Here is a 20,689-nt window from a genome sequence, read left to right on the forward strand (position 1 = left end):
AGTCAATCAAAAATTGTAAGTTGGTCCAATAAAAAGGTTATCACCTTATTTTCTATTGTATTTTTATTTATTAACTAAAACAGCAAGAGAACTGTATGGGAGAACAATTCTCAGGACCAGACAGACCACTGAGTCAATGACATAATGCTCAGGATACTTAAAGGCAAAATTTAGAACTAACCAGGAGTGCAAGATACACTGTAGACCCCATATAACATGGTTCAATATAATATACGATTGCTTATAAATGCTAAGGGCTAGACATCCCTCCCCCCCTCCCCCCATGCCCCTCCTTTTTTCTGTTATGAATTACATTGTAGAACCGATAATTTGACCACATTTTAAGTAACTCAGTGCTATCATGAACCCCAAACATTCACACTATCTGAGGTCTACAGTGTAGCTGAAGTTCAGATGAACACTTCAAAACTAACAAGAAAAACAAATAAACCACATATGTTGTGCTAACACAAAATACCTTATTGGACCTGATCAATATAGCTGAATCAATATTGTATTAAAACAAATTCTATTAAAATTAAGATAAATATGGAAGGAAAAAGACCTCAAAACCTGTTTGGAAAGACAGTTTGCCTGGTATTCAGCGCTATTTAACTGGTCAGAACAGCTGCTGATCAATTAAATAGCATTTAATCGGCTATCCACAGATATTCAGCAGAGGACAACTAGCTATCCCCCGACTAAAATCCCTGGTTAGCGGCTAGCAGATAGCCATTTATACTGCGCTATATTATGCGATATAACCAGCTATCTGCAGCTTTTTAAAGCGGGCTTAGCAGCAATATTTAGCTGTGTCAAACCCTGTAATATCTCTGGCCGATTTGAGGATAACCGGCTAAGTCTGAATATCGATTTAGCTGGTTATCTTCAAACCAGCCAAAAATAACCTAGATATTCAACAGCAGTCACCAGAAGCACCCCAATGAATATGCGGGCTTAGCACCGACCACAGGAGTTAGCCAGTCTAACTGCTGCGGTCTGAATATCGGCCTCAGTGCCTTTTTATAATCTGTTCAATTCTCTTTCATTGGTCATTTAAAAAAAAAAAAAAAAAACAACTCGCATTTAATTTTTCTACTGCAATCGTGAAAAAGTGCTCAATGAATTCAAACACAAAATAGGTAGCGTGTATGTTGTACTATTAGAGGATCTGGCAAGTTTCCATTTGATTTTTCAAGCTCACTTTTTTTTTTTTTTAATAATTCTTAGCCCAATTCTCAAGACACACCCAGTCAGCTGAGTTGGGTTTTTTTTGTTAAGAATACCCACAATGAATATGAACGAAAGATCTGAATAAAATAAAGGCAGTACATGCAAATACCCACAATGAATATGCATATGAGATCAAACCAGATTGGCTGCAATTGTCATCAGGATCAAGTTGAGAACCACTAGTATAAAAAATATATGATTCACTTGTATGCTCAGGAAATACCTTTTACTTTGATCTGATGGCTACTCAAGAAATGTTACATTACGCCAATAAAAAAAGATATTTAAAACATAGTTTTTAACCTGATTTTTGCTCTGATTATGGAGCCCTTAGCTCAGACAGTTACGGATTCAAGGGGTTTTGGTGGGAGACCAGGAACATAAACACCTTCTGTATGCTAATAATGTGTTCTTTACGGTGACAGATCCGGCTCATTCATTGGATGAGCTTATACAACTTTTGACCCAGTATGGCCAGGCATCTGGCTATTGTATGAATGTTACCAAATCAGAGCTTCTTAACCTTAATTCACCTGAAACTCACTTTAGGGAACGCCATGAGTAGTTTCCTTTCTGCTGGAAGGCTATATCTATTCGCTGTCTCGGGGTGAATGTTCCGGCTGATCTGTCTCTGTTATTTGTGCTTAATTATCCTCCTCTTTTGAAGACGGCCCTTACAGATTTAGATCGGTGGGAAGGGTTACATGTTTAGTGGTTGGGTCGGGTGAATGCGATTATCATGGTTCTCCCTAAATTCCTTTACCTATTTGCCACCTTGCCATTGCCTACTCAAAGGCCTTTTTTGCGTAACCTTCAACGAAAATATTTCGCCTTTATTTGGCAACATAAGTCTCCTTGGGTGCGTCAGAACCAGTGCACTTTTTCTAGTGAAAAAGGTGCCGGTACTCAAATGCTAGGCCTCCCTTCAGGGGTGGGGGGTAAACACTGAGGGACCCCTCTCCACAATAGCCAGGCCCCCTGCAATCAGTCACAGAACCTATGACAAGGCAGAATTGGTGTGTAGAGCCTGAGCTCTTTCATTAAAACTTGGGGACCATTGATCAATTTTAGCAGACAGTGGAAAAGGTGCCGGTACTCAGTATCCCCGAGTACCCCCTCAAAAAAAGCCCTGGTCAGAACCAAATATGCATGGATAGGGCAAATGGAGGTATGGGGGTGCCTGACACGCTGTGTTATTACCAAGCAGCCCAACTTCAGGCATTACTGAATGGTCAGTTTCTACAGATAAACAGTGGGTCCAGTTGAAACAGGCATTGGTTGGGCCTCAGCATCTTTCTATACTTTGCCTTGGTTACCTCTGGGAGAACTTAAGACGTTTAGTAGTCGGTCCCCATTTGGTATGTCGTGCAGCAGTGTCCCCCCCCCCCACCCCCACCCCACCACAGCTATATTTCTAATCATACCCCTATACAGTGGGCCCCTGGGTATATTCCGGGGAGGGGGGGGTGTTCACTTCTACTTTTTAACAGTGGGTGAGTTTAGGTCTCTTTGCCTTTTGGGTCAGCTGGTTGTGGATAGAGTTCTTATACCATTTGAAGCACTTCAGGATGAGTTCAGTTTGACAGATCATGATTATTTCTATTATTGTCAACTTCAAGACTTTGAGGCGCAAGGTGTTACCACATTGGGAGGAGGAGGACCTCCAGTTATTGAAAGTCTTTTGCATGGAGACGAACAAGGGACTTAGTTCTAGAGTGCATAAAGCCCTTTTATGTGTTCCTGTTGAGCGTTATTATAAAGAGAAATGGGAGGCCCTTTTAGGCTATTCTCTCTCCCGTGAGCACTGAGACACCCCCTATATAAGTCATTTGTGGCCCTCCATTTTTCTCGTTTTAATTAAACTAGGCTACAAAATTTTATTTCAATGATAATATACTCCTGCCCAACTCCAACGCCTTTTTGAGCCTGGAGATGGGACTTATTGGCAGGGATGTGGCCAGTTGGGCACTTTGGCCCATATTGGTGGGACTGGTCGAAGGCACAGCAGTATTGGCAGATGGTTACTCAGTTCTTAGCACTGTTGTTCCAACCACAACGCACATTTTTCTGCTGAATGGGGCCTCCACAACTCTAAATGCTGATGGCCAGAAGCTCGAGAATCTGATTGTTACAACAGCTCGGATTTGTCTGGCTTCTTACTAGAAATGACCAGAACTTCCTTCCAAAGATTGTCTTCTGGCCAAATTGAACTCTGCTGCATTAATGGCAAAACTGACTGCTCTGAAGCATGGGCTTATGGGTACCTTTCTGTATTGCTGAGAAGGTTCTACTTGGGTCTCTGCTGTTTGGTTCTGTGTAGCTTGCCTCGTGTGTCTGTGTTTTGATGGAGCAAATAAAGTTTTGAAAAAGTAAAAAAAAAAAAAAGGCATGAAAGAAAGTGATTTCACATATTTTACCTTCATAGATGTATCTCTCTCATCTAACGGTCTTAAGTAGACAGGCACAGGCAAATTCCTCATCTTGCTTTCACTCTGTTCACCATTTGCCACCTATCAGGACAGACAGAGAAAAATAAAACTAAGATTCTTTTTTAGTAATATGTAAGAGGCCAAAAGCTCCTCAAACAAGTATTTTAGACAAGCACTTACAGCTTACCAACTTTACTGCTAAAGCAGTTTATGAGTTTATTTACCTGGCTGACTAATGTGTCTCCGAGAATGTATATGCATTAATACAGTGCACTTATACTTTATAAGATATGCACGGAGGATAAGAAGGGTTTCAAAATACAGAGCTATACTGGAAGCACACTTCAAAGATTCCCTGTGGGCATATTTATTCATATGGAAACCAATACTTTTAAAAAGAGCTATAATTAGAGAAAATAACCACTACAAGATATGTATCATAATTAATGATAGTTTATCAAGAGGGAAAAGATCTTGGTGGCTCTCATATCTTCTGTATAGAGAATATGGAAGAACCTCACAATATGAAAGAAATTCACAAGGTTACCATCATTAGTGGTCATAAGGTTTGTGTCTATAATTCCACCATTTGAATATATAGCGTAATCAAATGGAAACAGACACATATAAGACATGTTTGCAATGTTTTTCTGGCCCCTTTCTGAAACATCAAAATTATAAAATAGTAGCGAGACGTGTTAAAAAGCAAGCATACTACAGGATAGGGAATTGATAATCATCAAGATTGTTGCTGAAACAGTCTCCTCCTAACAAACATTTTTTCTCCTTTTCCTATTCTTGTAGTGCTATCTTGAATACAGTCTCCTACAAAAATCTCATCTATAAGTAATTAAAGATATGAGCAATTTTTTTTTGTTTGTGCTTGTATTTACTATGTTTTACATACTGTGTCAAGACCATACAATTGAGATGTATATACTTTTTATTTGGTTTTTAAGTGGTAAAAGCAAATCATATCACTGATAAGAATCAGTGCACTAAGCTGAATACGCTTTTATGTGATTTTATCCCTGAAGCAAGCATTCTGCCTAAAAACAGTCTTGTTAGGTTAACAAAAAAACAAAACTAAACTAAAACTAAAAACACATTCCACACATTTGTGTTCTACAATGTTTTTTTCACTTATCTTTTCTGCTCTCCACTTCTTTACCTTAGATACATACAAAAACAGCTGGTCTTGCTTGTTCTGGAATTTCAGGCCCCCACAAAATATTGATCTTTGCAGTTTCTATATATTTATCAAAACACACCAGGTCATATCTCCTGCTACCACTAGACTACTTTCTCTCTAGATGAGATTCCCTAAGGCTCCCCCCCCCCCATACTTATTTCTGAGAAAAGACATTAATGATCAGATTCTAAATATTAATTTTTTCTACATAAAAAGACATCCACAGTTGAATACCCAACCCTACACATTTTATCTGTGACATTCCAGTACATAACTCTGAAACCCCAGCAATATCGGCTTGGGAGAGCCTGACCTTGTTAAATGTTGAAAGGTGAACATAGACAAGCTGGTTAGTACCTAGAATGTCACCAGGGAAAACTGGGGTACTGTAACCTGTAGAAAGCTACTGTAAAACACTGCAGTATCCTACTAAAAGAGATCACAGGCATGGCTGGTAGGGCTGTGATCACCTAACCCTCAACATTCAGAAAAAAGGCAAAAGGATAAGGCGACAGTAATCCTGAAACAGTTCCACCCCCCCCCCTTACTGATTGTTCATGCAATGACTAATCTGGTGACTTCTTTCAGACACATGGTTACAGACTCCAACAATCATTTCACTTCACTATGTCCAACTTCTTAATTAGTCTCAATTTAATTTTTAGCACATTTTAAGACCATCATTTTACAAAGTTTAATGAAAATGGTTATTTGGAGAACCTTCATTTTAAAGAGGATCTCCAGTTCAGGAATAACAGATTAATTACACAGAAACATTCTTTACAACACAAGTTTTGTCACAGTGTGGATGAACTTACCATTTCCTACTGAGGAGATGCTAAGGACACAGTGTATGGTAAGCACTGCAATGTGCAGCCTAAGTCCATTCTCCGCTCAAAACTCACCCAGTTTCCACACCCTAACAGGGCATGCAGTTAACGCACAACTTAGCACATGCTGTCATGCCAGTGCTATAAGAATTAACACATAATAAAGTATGAGTTACTATCTAGAATGAACCTGAGAAGGAAATCTACTATAGCTGCATTTAATTTTCAAAATGGCGACTATAATAAAATGAGGAAAATGGTTAAAAAGAAGTTAAAAGGATCGGCTGCTAAGGTTAGGACACTAAATCGGGTGTGGATGTTATTCAAAAGGTATCCTTGGAAGCCCAGACCAGATGCATTCCACGTATTTGCAAAGGTGGAAAGAAGAGAAAACGACAGCCAGCATGGTTAAAAGTACATAAGTACATAAGTAGTGCCATACTGGGAAAGACCAAAGGTCCATCTAGCCCAGCATCCTGTCACCGACAGTGGCCAATCCAGGTCAAGGGCACCTGGCACGCTCCCCAAACGTAAAAACATTCCAGACAAGTTATACCTAAAAATGCGGAATTTTTCCAAGTCCATTTAATAGCGGTCTATGGACTTGTCCTTTAGGAATCTATCTAACCCCTTTTTAAACTCCGTCAAGCTAACCGCCCGTACCACGTTCTCCGGCAACGAATTCCAGAGTCTAATTACACGTTGGGTGAAGAAAAATTTTCTCCGATTCGTTTTAAATTTACCACACTGTAGCTTCAACTCATGCCCTCTAGTCCTAGTATTTTTGGATAGCGTGAACAGTCGCTTCACATCCACCCGATCCATTCCACTCATTATTTTATACACTTCTATCATATCTCCCCTCAGCCGTCTCTTCTCCAAGCTGAAAAGCCCTAGCCTTCTCAGCCTCTCTTCATAGGAAAGTCGTCCCATCCCCACTATCATTTTCGTCGCCCTTCGCTGTACCTTTTCCAATTCTACTATATCTTTTTTGAGATACGGAGACCAGTACTGAACACAATACTCCAGGTGCGGTCGCACCATGGAGCGATACAACGGCATTATAACATCCGCACACCTGGACTCCATACCCTTCCTAATAACACCCAACATTCTATTCGCTTTCCTAGCCGCAGCAGCACACTGAGCAGAAGGTTTCAGCGTATCATCGACGACGACACCCAGATCCCTTTCTTGATCCGTAGCTCCTAACGCGGAACCTTGCAAGACGTAGCTATAATTCGGGTTCCTCTTACCCACATGCATCACTTTGCACTTGTCAACATTGAACTTCATCTGCCACTTGCACGCCCATTCTCCCAGTCTCGCAAGGTCCTCCTGTAATCGTTCACATTCCTCCTGCGACTTGACGACCCTGAATAATTTTGTGTCATCGGCGAATTTAATTACCTCACTAGTTATTCCCATCTCTAGGTCATTTATAAATACATTAAAAAGCAACGGACCCAGCACAGACCCCACTAACTACCCTCCTCCACTGAGAATACTGGCCACGCAATCCTACTCTCTGCTTCCTATCTTTCAACCAGTTCTTAATCCATAATAATACCCTACCTCCGATTCCATGACTCTGCAATTTCTTCAGGTGAAGTAAAAGAGGCTTGTGAAGAAACAGTATGTTTTAAGCCATAAAATGTATTGGATATTTTCCTGTCTTAAATATGTCTGAAGTGTACTTCTCCTGTTTGGACAGCAGATGGTGCATGTTTATGCTCAAAGCTGTTACAGAGGACTGACTTCTCTTTCTTTTAGTTGGCACACAGATAATAGGAAGTGCCTTGCAGTGATGTAACCAGTTTTTATTTGAAACTTGACTGTTCTGGGCTCTGATTGGCCTGGAGTTTTGAAATTACCCAGCAGTGGTTGACTGTTGCTTCAGTTTCAGCCTGGGAGAAGGAGAGAGAGATCTATTTTGCTGAAGCTCTGTGAACACATATATGTCCTGATCTCCCCAGGTACTTTCTAGGAAGTATGCAAGTGTTTAGTTAATGTTTTGATTGATCTTTATTTCAGTTACCTGTTCTTGTTTGCCAGTTGCACTATTTGGTTCCACTGTTCAATATTTTTTAAGAGAATAAATAATTGTTTGTTTGCCCTGTTTGTCTGGACTGATGAAGAATCCTGGGTGTTTGTGTTTTGGGTCTGTGAGTGCTTTCTGGGAATTGTGGGACCACTAGAAGAGTGGCTCCAGTAACCTAGAAATCACTGGAGATAATTGGAGAGTGGGAGACTCGCCCAGAAGCAGTTGTGACTCAGTCAGCGGGAGGAGGGTGTTAGTGTAGAGTGCAAGCAGCAGGTGCAGTGGACCTGAGCTGTGCTGGGGATAGACCCTCTGAGTGGCTGCGGGGTAACACCAGGCAGGTGGCTACATGTTTTCTCACAAGGCCATTACAGCAAAAAGATTGTCCTTCAAACAATGGACCCAAATGAAGAAAATAAAAAGCAACATAAGAACTGGCACATCAGATGCAAAGCATTAATAAAGAAGGCTAAAAGAAATGTGAAGAGAAACTGCCACAAAGGCTAAAACTCACAGTAACAACTTTTTCAGGTACATCAGAAGCAGAAAGCCTGTGAGGGAATCTGCGGGACCGTTAGATCATAAAGGAGCCAAAGGGGCGCTCAGGGAGGACAAGGCCATAGTGGAGAAACTGAATGAATTCTATGCTTCAGTCTTTACGGAAGACGACGTAAGTGATCCGCCTGTACCAGAAATAGTTTTCAAGGGTGACGATGTAGAGGAACTGAAAGAAATCTCGGTGAACCTGGAAGTTGTACTGAGCCAAACAGACAAAGCAGTAAATCACCTGGACTGTATGGCATACATCCAAGGGTACTCAAAGAACTCTAGAATGAAACTGCTGATCTGCTGTTAGTAACATGTAACCTGTTGCTAAAATCGTCCGTAGTACCTAAAGAGTGGAGGGTGGCCAATGTGAAGCTGATTTTTAAAAAGATTTCCAGGGGTGATCCGGGAAATTACAGACCGGTAAGCCTGATGTCAGTGCTGGGCAAAATAGTGGAAACTATTATAAAGAATAAAGTTACAGAACACATAGACAAACATGGTTTAATGGGATAGAGTCAGCATGGGTTCAGCCAAGGGAAGTCTTGTCTCACCAATTTGCTTTATTTCTTTGAATGCGTGAATAAACATGCAAATAAAGGTGAGCTGGTTGATGTGGAGGAGCATTTTCGATATAACATCTAAGTCTGACTTTGGACGTTTTGCAAAAAAACATCCAAAATCCAAATAGGAAAGAAGGTAATTTTCAAAAAGGAAAAACGGCTTTTGTTTTCAAAAACACTGTTCCGAACAACGTTTTGTGATTTGGATGTTTTGCTTTTTGGTCCATTTTCGGGGGGGGGGGGAGGAGACGGACATCCAAGTGTAAAAAGCACAAAATCAAGCCATTGTGATGTAGGAGGAGCCAGCATTTTTAGTAGACTTGTCCCCTTGACATCCCAGGACAGCAATAGGGCACCCAAGGAGGCACTGCAGTGGACTTCATAAACTGCTCCCGGGTACACATCTCACCATTGCTTCCTTACCCTGTGTGCTGAGCCCCCCAAAACCCACCCAAACCCACTACCCCCGACTGTACACCACTACCATAGACCTTACAGGTGCAGGGGGCACCTATATGTGAGTACAGTGGGTTTCTGGTAAGTTTTGGAGGGATCACAGTTTCCTCCACAAGCGTAACAGGTAGGGGGAGGTAGGAGACTGGGTCTAACTGTCTGCACTGCACCCAACACTAGACTACTCCAGGGACCTGCATGCTGTTCTAATGGACCTGTGTATAACATCTCAGGCTGGCACAGAGGTTGGTAAGTAATGTTTTTCCATCACATTTTTGGGGGTGGGTGGGAGGGGGTTAGTGATCACTGGGGGAATAAGGGAAGGTCATTCCTAATTCCCTCCAGTGGTCATCTGGTTATTTAGGGCACCTTTTTGTGCCTTATTTGTAATAAAAACAGGTCTAGCTCAAAATGTCTGTTTTTAGTCCTGGACGGTTTTGTTTTGTTCCATTATGGCTGAAAAATGTCTAAGTCTTAGGAAAGCCCAAGTTCCACCCTGAACATGCCCCTGGCACTCCCCCTTGATATTTGGATGCACTTCTGGCGGAGAAAAAACGTCTAAAAATAGGTTTTGAAAATACTGATTTGGACATTTTTGTGAGAAAAACATCCAAATGCAGACTTATGCCACTTTTTGGATGTTTTTCTCTTTTGAAAATGAGCCTGTTAGCGTGTCTAGATTTTCAGAAAGCTTTTATAAAGTTCCTCATGAGAGACTCCTGAAAAAATTAAAGGGTCATGGGATAGGAGGCAAGGTTCATGTGTGGATTTGGAATTGGTTATTGGACAGATAACAGAGGGTAGGGTTAAATGGTCATTTCTCTCAATGGAGGAGGGTGAACAGTGCAGTGCCGCAGGGACCGGTACTCAGACTGGTGCTATTTAACATATTTATAAATGATATGGAAATCGGAATGAGTGAAGTGATTACATTTGAGATGACACAAAACTGTTCAAGGTTGTTAAAACACGAGCAGACTGTGAAATATTGCAGAAAGACCTTAGGAAATTGGAAGAATGGGCATCCAAATGGCACATGAAATTTAAGGTGGACAAATGCAAGGAGATACACATTGGAAAGAATAATCTGAATCATAATTACCTGATGCAAGGGTCCACATTGGGGGTCAGCACTCAAGAAAAAGATCTAGGTGTTGTTGTAGACAACATGCTGAAACCTTCTGCTCAGTGTGCAGCGGCGGCCAAAAAAGCAAACAGGATACTGGGAATTATTAGGAAAGGGATGGTGAATAAGACCGAAAATACTATAATGCCTCTGTATCATTCCATGTTGCGACTGCACCTTGAGTATTGCATTCAGTTCTGGAAGCCGTATGTCAATAAAGATATAGCGGAATTAGAAAAGGCTGAAAGAAGAGCAACCATAATGATAAAGGGGATGGAACTCCTCTTGTATGAGGAAAGGCTAAAGAGGTTAAGGCTCTTCAGCTTGGAAAAGAGAAATAGGATTGAGGTCTACAAAATCCTGAGTGGTGTACAAGTAGAAGTAAATCGATTTTTCACTCGTTCCAAAAGCACAAAGACTAGAAGACAGTCAAGGAAGTTACATGGAAATACCTTTAAAACAAATAGGAAGAAATATGTTTTCACTCAAGGAATAGTTAAGCTCTAGAACTCTTTGCCGGAGGATGTGATAACTGCAGTTAGCGTATCTGGGTTTTAAAAAAAGGGTTTGGACAAGTTCCTGAAGGAAAAGTCCATAGTCTGCTATTGAGACAGACAAGGGGAAGCAACTGCTTGCCCTGGGACATGTACCATGGAATGTTGCCACGATTTGGGTTTCAGCCAGATACTTGTGACATGGCTTGGCCACTGTTGGAAACAGAATACTGGGCTAGATGGACCATTGGTCTGACCCAGTACAGCTAACTCTTATGTTCTTATGTAATGTGTGCTAATTTACACATTTATTTACAGATATACCACCAATCGCAAAGAAACCACTACCAAACCATCTCCTCCTTTTCACCCTTTAACCCTTGACCAACCAAGCCAGGCCTCTTTCTCCTCCTTTCCAGACAACACCGAGGAGGAAACCGCTCGCCTTCTTTCCTGCTCGAAAAGTACCACCTGTTCCTCTGATCCCATCCCCACCAACTTACTTAACACCATCTCTCATACTGTCACCCCGTCCATCTGTCATATCCTCAACCTCTCTCTCTCCACTGCAACTGTCCCTGACACCTTCAAGCACGCCGTAGTCACACCTCTCCTCAAAAAACCATCACTTGGCCCTACCTGTCCCTCCAACTACCGCCCCATTTCCCTCCTACCCCTCCTCTCCAAAATACTTGAGCGTGCCGTTCAGAGCCGCTGCCTTGATTTTCTCTCCTCGCATGCCATCCTTGATCCACTTCAATCCGGTTTTCGCCCTCTACACTCGACAAACAGCACTCTCTAAAGTCTGTAATGACCTGTTCCTTGCCAAATCCAGAGGCCACTACTCCATCCTCATCCTCCTCGATCTTTCCGCCGCTTTTGACACTGTCAATCATGATCTACTCCTTGCCACGCTGTCCTCATTCGGGTTCCAGGGCTCTGTCCTCTCCTGGTTCTCCTCCTATCTCTCCCACCGCACCTTCAGAGTTCACTCCCATGGATCCTCCTCCACCCCATCCCGCTATCTGTTGGTGTTCCCCAGGGATCTGTCCTTGGACCCCTTCTCTTCTCAATCTACACCTCTTCCCTGGGTTCCCTCATCTCATCTCATGGCTTCCAGTACCATCTCTATGCAGACGACACCCAGCTGTATCTCTCCACACCAGACATCACTGCGGAGATCCAGGCAAAGGTATCGGCCTGCTTAACCGACATTGCTACATGGATGTCCAACCGCCACCTGAAACTGAACATGTCCAAGACTGAGCTCATCGTCTTTCCACCAAAACCCACTTCTCCTCTTCCTTCACTTTCTATCTCAGTGGATAACACCCTCATCCTCCCCGTCTCATCTGCCCGCAACCTCGGAGTCATCTTCGACTCCTCCCTCTCCTTCTCAGCACACATCCAGCAGATAGCCAAGACCTGTCGCTTCTTCCTCTTCAACATCAGCAAAATTCGCCCTTTCCTCTCGGAACACACCACCCGAACTCTCGTCCACGCTCTCATTACCTCCCGACTTGACTACTGCAACTTACTCCTCACCGGACTCCCACTTAGCCATCTATCCCCCCTTCAATCTGTTCAGAACTCTGCTGCACGTCTTATATTCCGCCAGAACCGATATACTCATATCACCCCTCTTCTCAGGTCACTTCACTGGCTTCCAATCCGTTACCGCATTCAGTTCAAGCTCCTCCTTCTTACCTACAAATGTACTCAATCTGCTGCCCCTCACTACCTCTCTACCCTCATCTCCCCTCACAGGACAAATCCCTCCTCTCAGTACCCTTCTCCACCACTGCCAACTCCAGGCTCCGCCCATTCTGCCTCGCCTCACCCTATGCCTGGAACAACCTTCCTGAGCCCCTACGTCAAGCCCCCTCCCTGCCCATCTTCAAGTCTCTGCTTAAAACCCACCTCTTCAATGCTGCCTTCAGCACCTAACTCTTACCTTCAGGATATCTGGACTGCCCCAAATTGACTGCCCCCATCATATCGTCTACTCACTTGTCCTTTAGATTGTAAGCTCTTTGAGCAGGACCTGTCCTTTTATGTTAAATTGTACAGTGCTGCGTAACCCTAGCAGCGCTATAGAAATGTTAAGTAGTAGTAGTAAAATTACTGCAGCTAGGCAGTGGACAATATAAATATAAATGTCAAAGAAAAGGATGGGGAATAAAGTAAATAGGCATTAACTGCTTAGCACGCTTTAGTACACAGGCCCCTAAGTGAAATAGCCAGACAGATCTTGGTACTGCTTGAAATGATTGCCTGCATGTAAAATTTCATAATTAAGTCTTTACTGAAGAGGAATAAGAATAACAACTACCAAAACAAAAATAAAAGAAAGCAGTGGGAAGTACCTGTTTGTATTTCTGAGGTAGACTCCAGCCAAAAGCTTGGATCCTGCCATCCTCCTTCTGTACATGTGCTTTCACCTGGCGGTACTGTTCCCGCTTCTGTTCCCTTCGGCTCGCCGAGCTTATGTCAGAGCTGTAGAAAAAAAAAAACATTTTATTTGTAATATAGCAAATTCAGACTTGTTCCAACACCTTGTCCTGTCAAATATATATGCCATGACTGTGACAACTTACTCTTCACTGAGGAAGTCAAAGGCTTTTGATTTGTCACTGGGGAGCTTTGCCAAGGTGCTGCTTCTCTTCTTCACTGATGGAGTAATGTGCGAAGTGGGTGCATTATACTTCACATTAACCGGTGGATCAGGCTTTTTTGTGGCATTGCTTGATGAACTAAATAATCTGCTAAAACTGAAATGAAGGGAAAGAGATTACACATGAAAATACATAAGAAAAAAGTAATGCTTGAATGTTTTCACTTATATACACTGTCAGCTAGCACATTTGCTTATTTCCAATCTGACGAAGAAGGGCAACCTTCGAAAGCTAATCAAGAAATGTATTAAGTTATGTCCAATAAAAAAGGTATCATCTTATTTTCTTTTCCATGTTTTATTTTCTTTGATTTCTATTGATAATCTTAAGAGTGGACTAACACGGCTACCACACTCCTCTACATAAGAAAAAAAAAACTGAACCTGCTCTGATAGAAGAGCATTTGTCATCTTCCTGCTTCCAATTTTACTTTCTTTACTGAACTTTCAGGTGCTTGGAATTAGGATTTTCTGACTTGTTCAGAAAAATGTACAGTATTATGTTTCACAGGCTTAATGAGATTAAACTAAGGCCATTATTCACCGAGTACTAAGACACTCAAGGTAATAAGTTCCATTTCTTAATATATAAAATAGTAACCTTGATTCTGATTCCATAAGTACAGACCGTAACATTCTGATATGTATGAATACAAATGTAATTCAAATGGAACAGCATTAAGTCCACATTTTTCAGACCACAATTGTTACTTGGTCAGTGCTCTGACTTTAGGACAGATTGAACATAAAGCATTCTAGCTATAGATAATCTTGTGAATGTTTTTACTCTTACAACTGCCAGATGCTGGATCTCTTCTTTTCTTGCATGGCTGGATTTTCTCTCGACGCTCTTAAATATAAAAAACACGGCCATGATGTTACTCATCTTCAGTTACATGCTGTTCATTCAGAATGAGTCAACTGATTCAGAAATATGCCACTGTATTCTGGAAGGCTTATCAACACATACCTTATCATCTCTGTCCACCTTACTGCTTCCTGAAGCTCCATCAGTCTCTCTTTATACTGGTTCCTCTCCATCAACACACGAGCCATTTCAACACGAGTAAAACGCTTTCTCTGAGCAGTGGGGACATCACTCTGTATTAAAAAGACAGATAACCTGGGTCTGAGTACTGCACAAAAACATTTCACATAAAATTATACCTAGAGCAGATCAAAACATACATAGTAACATAGTAGATGACGGCAGAAAAAGACCTGCACAGTCCATCTAGTCTGCCCAACAAGATAAACTCATATGTTCCCAAATGCTAGCACAGGACCTAATGACCAGTTCAAATATAAGGGAGGCAATGAGCTTCTAGTTTGTCAAACCAGACAATGCTGGGATAAAGAAAAGATGGTTCTCACACCCTCAGTTCTGTGCTTATCAACCTGTTAAAAAAAGGGAGGCAAGAGTTGTCTCCGATATCAGCAGTCTCACTGGCACGTCACTCTTCAACAAAATGTTGATGGTCATAGATAAAGGAGGAATCAAAGATGTGCCAATGCCTATTCATCCTAATCTTCTATTCATGTTTCATGTTAGCAAAGGCAAAATAAATAAAAAATAAAAGCACTCCAGAAGGGGAAAAAAATCCTCTTTGCTTAAACCCGTTCATGTTTGGCAATAGTGCCCTATGTGACATAGGTGAAGCATCGTAAGTAACAGAGCCATTTTGGTAGAGCTTGGATTCTGACTACAGTAATTTACAGGATGTAAAAGGTGCTGAGTTGTAATTAAGGTACTTGAAGATTCTAATTATGCAATGCTTTTGAAGATGAAGCCCCAAGTATTCTTCAGACTGAGTAGCAAGCAATGGCACAGAACATAATTGTTTTAAACACTCTTAACATGACAGAAAAGATCTTACTTACATCATCCTCTTCTTTTGCTCTTTGTTTTGCTTCTTCTGCTTCCGCTCGAACTCTTAAAGACAGCGAGCATAATTATTAAGCAAGCATTATAACATATTAAAGAGTGACAAAGTAGTTTTTAAAGACAAGAAAATCATCTTATAATTAATCTATATAGCACGTGTAATTTTTTCATGGAAAGAACAGTAGATGCAGTAGCTGAGACAAAAATAACAAGGTTGAAAAACACCACGCTTAAGCATGGAGGAGCCCTAGTTGTGAAATAAGGGGACACAGATCAACTGGGGTCTATGGTACTTAAACAGGGTGCCATGAAAAGCCAACACACAATAACTGTTGGGAATGTAAATATGAGAAAGTAAATATGAGAAATCTCGACTAAAACTAATTTTATCTTTTATTAGTATGTAGATTCAATTTTTATTCTGTACTGGAATCAATTTGTCACCAAGTTCATTTGTAGTAATATGAGAAGTTTGATTCATACTATATTTTGGTGAGTTAACTTAGTTTTTTTTAAAGTTTGAATTACTGTGTTCTAGCTTTTCAGGGCAGCAGGACTGTAAATGGGTAGACCTTATGGGCCTGATGGTTCCTACTGGCCATCAAATTTTATTTGTTACAGTAAAATGTCTATATTAGGGATTCTCTGCGAACAGCAGTATAAGCAAACTAAACATAGGTGAATTCATCACGTAAGGATGCCAGACTGGACCAGCTCCCCTAGAGCTCAGAAAAGTCGGGAAGACTTTCGGTATGTGCCCACTTGCAAAATGCCACTCTTGCTAGAATGTACTGTAGCTAAAGCCTAAGGCAGCTTTCCAAGGCGTCAACCAAAAGGGAAAACGGGAGAGATTACGGGAGGGATTGCAGAGACAGTGGGATTGATCAGTCACAGAATCCCTGTTACAGGAAAGCAATTTCACTTTCTACATGGACAAGCAGTATAAAGGCAGGTGACTCCCGAGCTAAGGGATGGTTTTTTTTTGTGTGTGTGTGTGTGGGGGGGGGGGGGGGGGGGGGGGGAGGGGGGAGCCCAGATACCACTGGGAAGATGTCTTGGTCAACGTTTTTGCTGTAGAAGAGCCTTGTCAAAGGCCTGCAAGTCCGAAAGATATAAGTGGCTGAGTGGAGGAGGCAAACACCCACAGAAGGTGAACTCTCCACAGGAAAACCAATGAAAGGCAAAACACACAGTGGATCCAAAAAAGTCCTCTCACAATGAGTGTCTTCCTGAACAAGGTCTTTATTGACAGTAGCAGAAATGACCCGACACGTGACGTGTTTCGGCCGTGAGGCCTGCGTCAGGGGTCTAGTATTATCTGTAGAAAAAAGTACCTTGTAGATCAGATGAAAAAAAAGCACTAAAGCTGCTAACAACGATACATTTCGTTTCACAAAGCAGCACAGCGTTTTCTTGTGTACGATATCGTTGTTAGCAGCTTTAGTGCTTTTTTTCATCTGATCTACAAGGTACTTTTTTCTACAGATAATACTAGACCCCTGACGCAGGCCTCACGGCCGAAACACGTCACGTGTTGAGTGGAGGAGGCGGCATATAGCTCCACGAAGATGTGGAGCTACATGCGGGACCTTTTTAACATATTCATAACATATTTATAAATGACCTAGAGATGGGGGTAACTAGTGAGGTAATCAAATTTGCTGATGACACAAAGTTATTCAAAGTCGTCAAATCGCAGGAAGATTGTGAAAAATTACAAGAGGACCTTACGAGACTGGGAGGCTGGGCGTCTAAATGGCAGATGACGTTTAATGTGAACAAGTGCAAAGTGATGCATTTGAGAAAGAGGAACCCAAACTATAGCTACGTCATGCAGGGTTCAGCTTTAGGAGTCACGGACCGAGAAAGGGATCTAGGTGTCATCGTTGATGATACTTTGAAACCTTCTGCTCAATGTGCTGCTGCTGCTAGGAAAGCAAATAGAATGTTGGGTATTATTAGGAAAGGGATGGAAAACAAAAATGAGGATATTATTCTGCCATTGTATCACTCCACAGTGCAACCGCACCTCGAGCATTGTGTGCAATTCTAGTCGCCGCACCTCAAAAAAGATATAGTGGAATTAGAAAAGTTGCAGAGAAGGGCGACAAAGATGATACAGGGGATGGGATGACTTCTCTATGAGGAAAGGCTGAAGAGGCTGGGGCTCTTCAGCTTGGAGAAAAGGCGGCTGAGGAGAGATATGATAGATGTCTATAAGATAATGAGTGGAATGGAAAGGGTCGATGTGGAGGGTCTGTTTACGCTTTCCAAAAATACTAGGACAAGGGGGCATGCAATGAAGCTGCAGTGTAGTAAATTTAGAATGAATCGGAGGAATGTGTAGACAGACTCAATGTGTAGACAGACTCTGGAATTCGTTGCCGGAAAAAGTGGTTAAGGTGGTTGACTTGGCAGAATTTAAAAAAGGGTTGGACAGCTTCCTGGAGGAAAAGGCCATAGAATGCTATTAAATGGACGTGGGAAAAATTCGCTATTTCTGGGATGGGCGGGACAAATTGTTTGTTCTTTTGGCCGCTGTTGGAGACAGGGTGCTGGGCTCGATGGACCCTTGGTCTGTCCCAGCATGGCGATGCTTATGTACTTATGTACCTTGGGGGTCATTAGGTGCACTTGTTACAAGCAGGCATCATGATTGGACCCCAAGCAACAGATGCACACATTGTGTCTCAGAGTGCTATATTCCTTCGAGCACTGAGGGCACTTTTTAAAACCTATTCTGTTCACTTGTCCTTCTCTTTCATTTCCTTTTTCTGCTTGTTGTCTGCCATGGAGAATATAAGTGAAGCAGCCTCGAAGAATATATGAACTTTTAGGAGAGGAGCAGAATCCATCTGGCTGTTTCAAGCAAATAAAGTCTGGCAAGTGTGGAAGTTGCCTCTAAGTTGGAACGTATTAGCATATGCTTCACAAAGTCTTCCAGGCTGAGTTCTAGGGAAGCAGATCTGAGCTGGCACCGTCATGTGACGATGTCACCTGTGCATGGTTGCCTTATCCTGCTTATCCAAGGAGAACAAAGGTCCAGTGCAAACTGAACTGTTTTCTAACCTGTTGTGAATGGAATCAGATTCTTCTATTTAAAATATCAAACATATAAATGGCAAGAGGCGTACTCACTCGCAAATGCGCAGTAGAGACCCTCTCTGTCCCGCCCCCGTGTCAATACGTGATGATGGGGGCGTGACAGAGAGGGAACCTGCGCACCTGCGAGTGAGGGAACCGCTGTCGCCACCGCTTCCCACCCCAGGGTTGCCGCTACCGCTCCCCCCACCCACCCGGAGTCGCCACCGCCACCCACCCTCCACCCGGCCCGGGTACCTAGCTTCACTATTCAAACCGCCGGAATGCAGCACACAGCTCATCTGAGCTGCCGTTGGCCTTCCTTACCTGCCTGTGTCCCGCCCTCGCCGACATTACATCACACGAGGGCGGAACACACGCAGAGAAGAAGGAAGGCCGACCGCAGCTCAGATGAGCTGTGTGCTGCATTCCGGCGGTTTGAATAGTGAAGCCAGGTACCCGGCCCGGGTGGAGGGGTGGCGGAGGGGACTCCGGGGGGGGGGGGGGGGGGGGGCGGCCGCGAGCTATCCGGTGGGGGGGGAGCCTTTCAAACCCCCCCCCCTTCCTTTACTAGCCTGTTTTTACGGGCTCAACGGCTAGTAAAATTCATAAAAAGCATACTGTCCAAATAAAGAAAATGAGAAGGGAAGATTAATACAACAGAACACAATACAGACTTAAGTATGCCATCTCTACCATAGCTCTAGGCTGTTTACAGATAAACAGTCAATTGACTGTTATGGCAGAATACAATACGCATCTTTGACTCACTTTCTAAGCTCATCTTCCAATTCTTTGTTTTTCTCCTCCAGTTTCTGCTTAGCTTGCTGCACTGCCTCTAGCTCCCCCTTCAGGACATCCTTCTCGCAGGTCAGTTCATCCACTTTTGCTATCAAGTCATTCTTGACCACATTCAAGGCATTTCTTAACAAAACAAAAACATACATTATTAAAACTATGTAAGTAATTATCACACTTTTTAAACCAAAATGATTTTGAACGGTAAGGTAAACTCTGGACACCACTGGAAACGTTTTACAGAAATCACCACCACCTTTGATTTTATTCATATTATTCAGTTTTAGAGCATTATAAAGCATTGCTTCCAAATTCAGGGCCTCCTCATCTGCTACACAGGAATTGCTAGCGCAGCTTAGTAAAAGAAACCCTCAAGAGAGATAAGTAATGTGTTGTCTTTCGACAATAATACAAACTTAAATCACAAATTTCTTTACAGATATTACAAAGCATAATGGGTATAGTTAAAAAATGACTACTCTCACAAACTGATCAAAAGTGAAAATACATCTTAATTTGATAAGTGGGAGAACGAAACTGCTTCTCTCAATTTCTCCTTTTATAACCAAGTGTACAATTTATGAAAATCTCCTATAATTACATTTTCTGTTATACCTCACTTTGAATTAAGTGAAGGTGGATAACTACTACTACTAAACATTTCTAGAGCGCTACTAGGGTTACACAGCGCTGTACAGTTTAACAAAGAAGGACACTCCCTGCTCAAAGGAGCTTACAATCTAAAGGACGAAACAAGTTGGGGCAGTCAAGATTTCCTGAATAGAGGTGTAGTGGTTAGGTGCCGAAGGCGACATTGAAGAGGTGGGCTTTGAGCAAGGATTTGAAGATGGGCAGGGAGGGGGCCTGGCGTATGGGCTCAGGGAGTTTATTCCAAGCATGGGGTGAGGCGAGGCAGAAAGGGCGGAGCCTGGAGTTGGCGGTGGTGGAGAAGGGTACTGAGAGGAGGGATTTGTCTTGAGAGCGGAGGTTACGGGTAGGAACTTAAGGGGAGATGAGGGTAGAGAGGTAAGGAGGGGCTGCAGATCGAGTGCATTTGTAGGTTAGTAGGAGAAGCTTGAACTGTATGTGGTACCTGATCGGAAGCCAGTGAAGTGACTTGAGGAGAGGGGTGATACGAGTATATCGGGCCAGGCGGAAGATAAGACGTGCAGCCAAGTTCTGAACGGACTGAAGGGGGGATAGATGGCTAAGTGGGAGGCCAGTGAGGAGCAGGTTGCAGTAGTCAAGGCGAGAGGTAATGAGAGATTGGACGAGAGTTCGGGTGGTGTGCTCAGAGAGGAAAGGGCGAATTTTGCTAATGTTATAGAGGAAGAAGCGACAGGT

The 20,689-nt window shown here is 42.6% G+C and overlaps 1 protein-coding gene across 1 annotated transcript in view; it reads right to left on the bottom strand.

The window, feature by feature from the left end:
• The window catches only part of SPAG9 (sperm associated antigen 9), a 228,701-nt gene that overhangs the window by 73,567 nt on the left and 134,445 nt on the right, over window positions 1–20,689 (bottom strand). The window contains 7 exon segments of the mRNA XM_030208362.1: window positions 3,651–3,743; window positions 13,274–13,403; window positions 13,505–13,678; window positions 14,375–14,431; window positions 14,552–14,682; window positions 15,463–15,514; window positions 19,319–19,471. Of these exon segments, the coding sequence (XP_030064222.1) occupies window positions 3,651–3,743; window positions 13,274–13,403; window positions 13,505–13,678; window positions 14,375–14,431; window positions 14,552–14,682; window positions 15,463–15,514; window positions 19,319–19,471 (790 nt within the window).

The sequence above is a fragment of the Microcaecilia unicolor genome, chromosome 6, assembly GCF_901765095.1.
Source record: "Microcaecilia unicolor chromosome 6, aMicUni1.1, whole genome shotgun sequence".
NCBI lineage: Eukaryota > Metazoa > Chordata > Amphibia > Gymnophiona > Siphonopidae > Microcaecilia > Microcaecilia unicolor.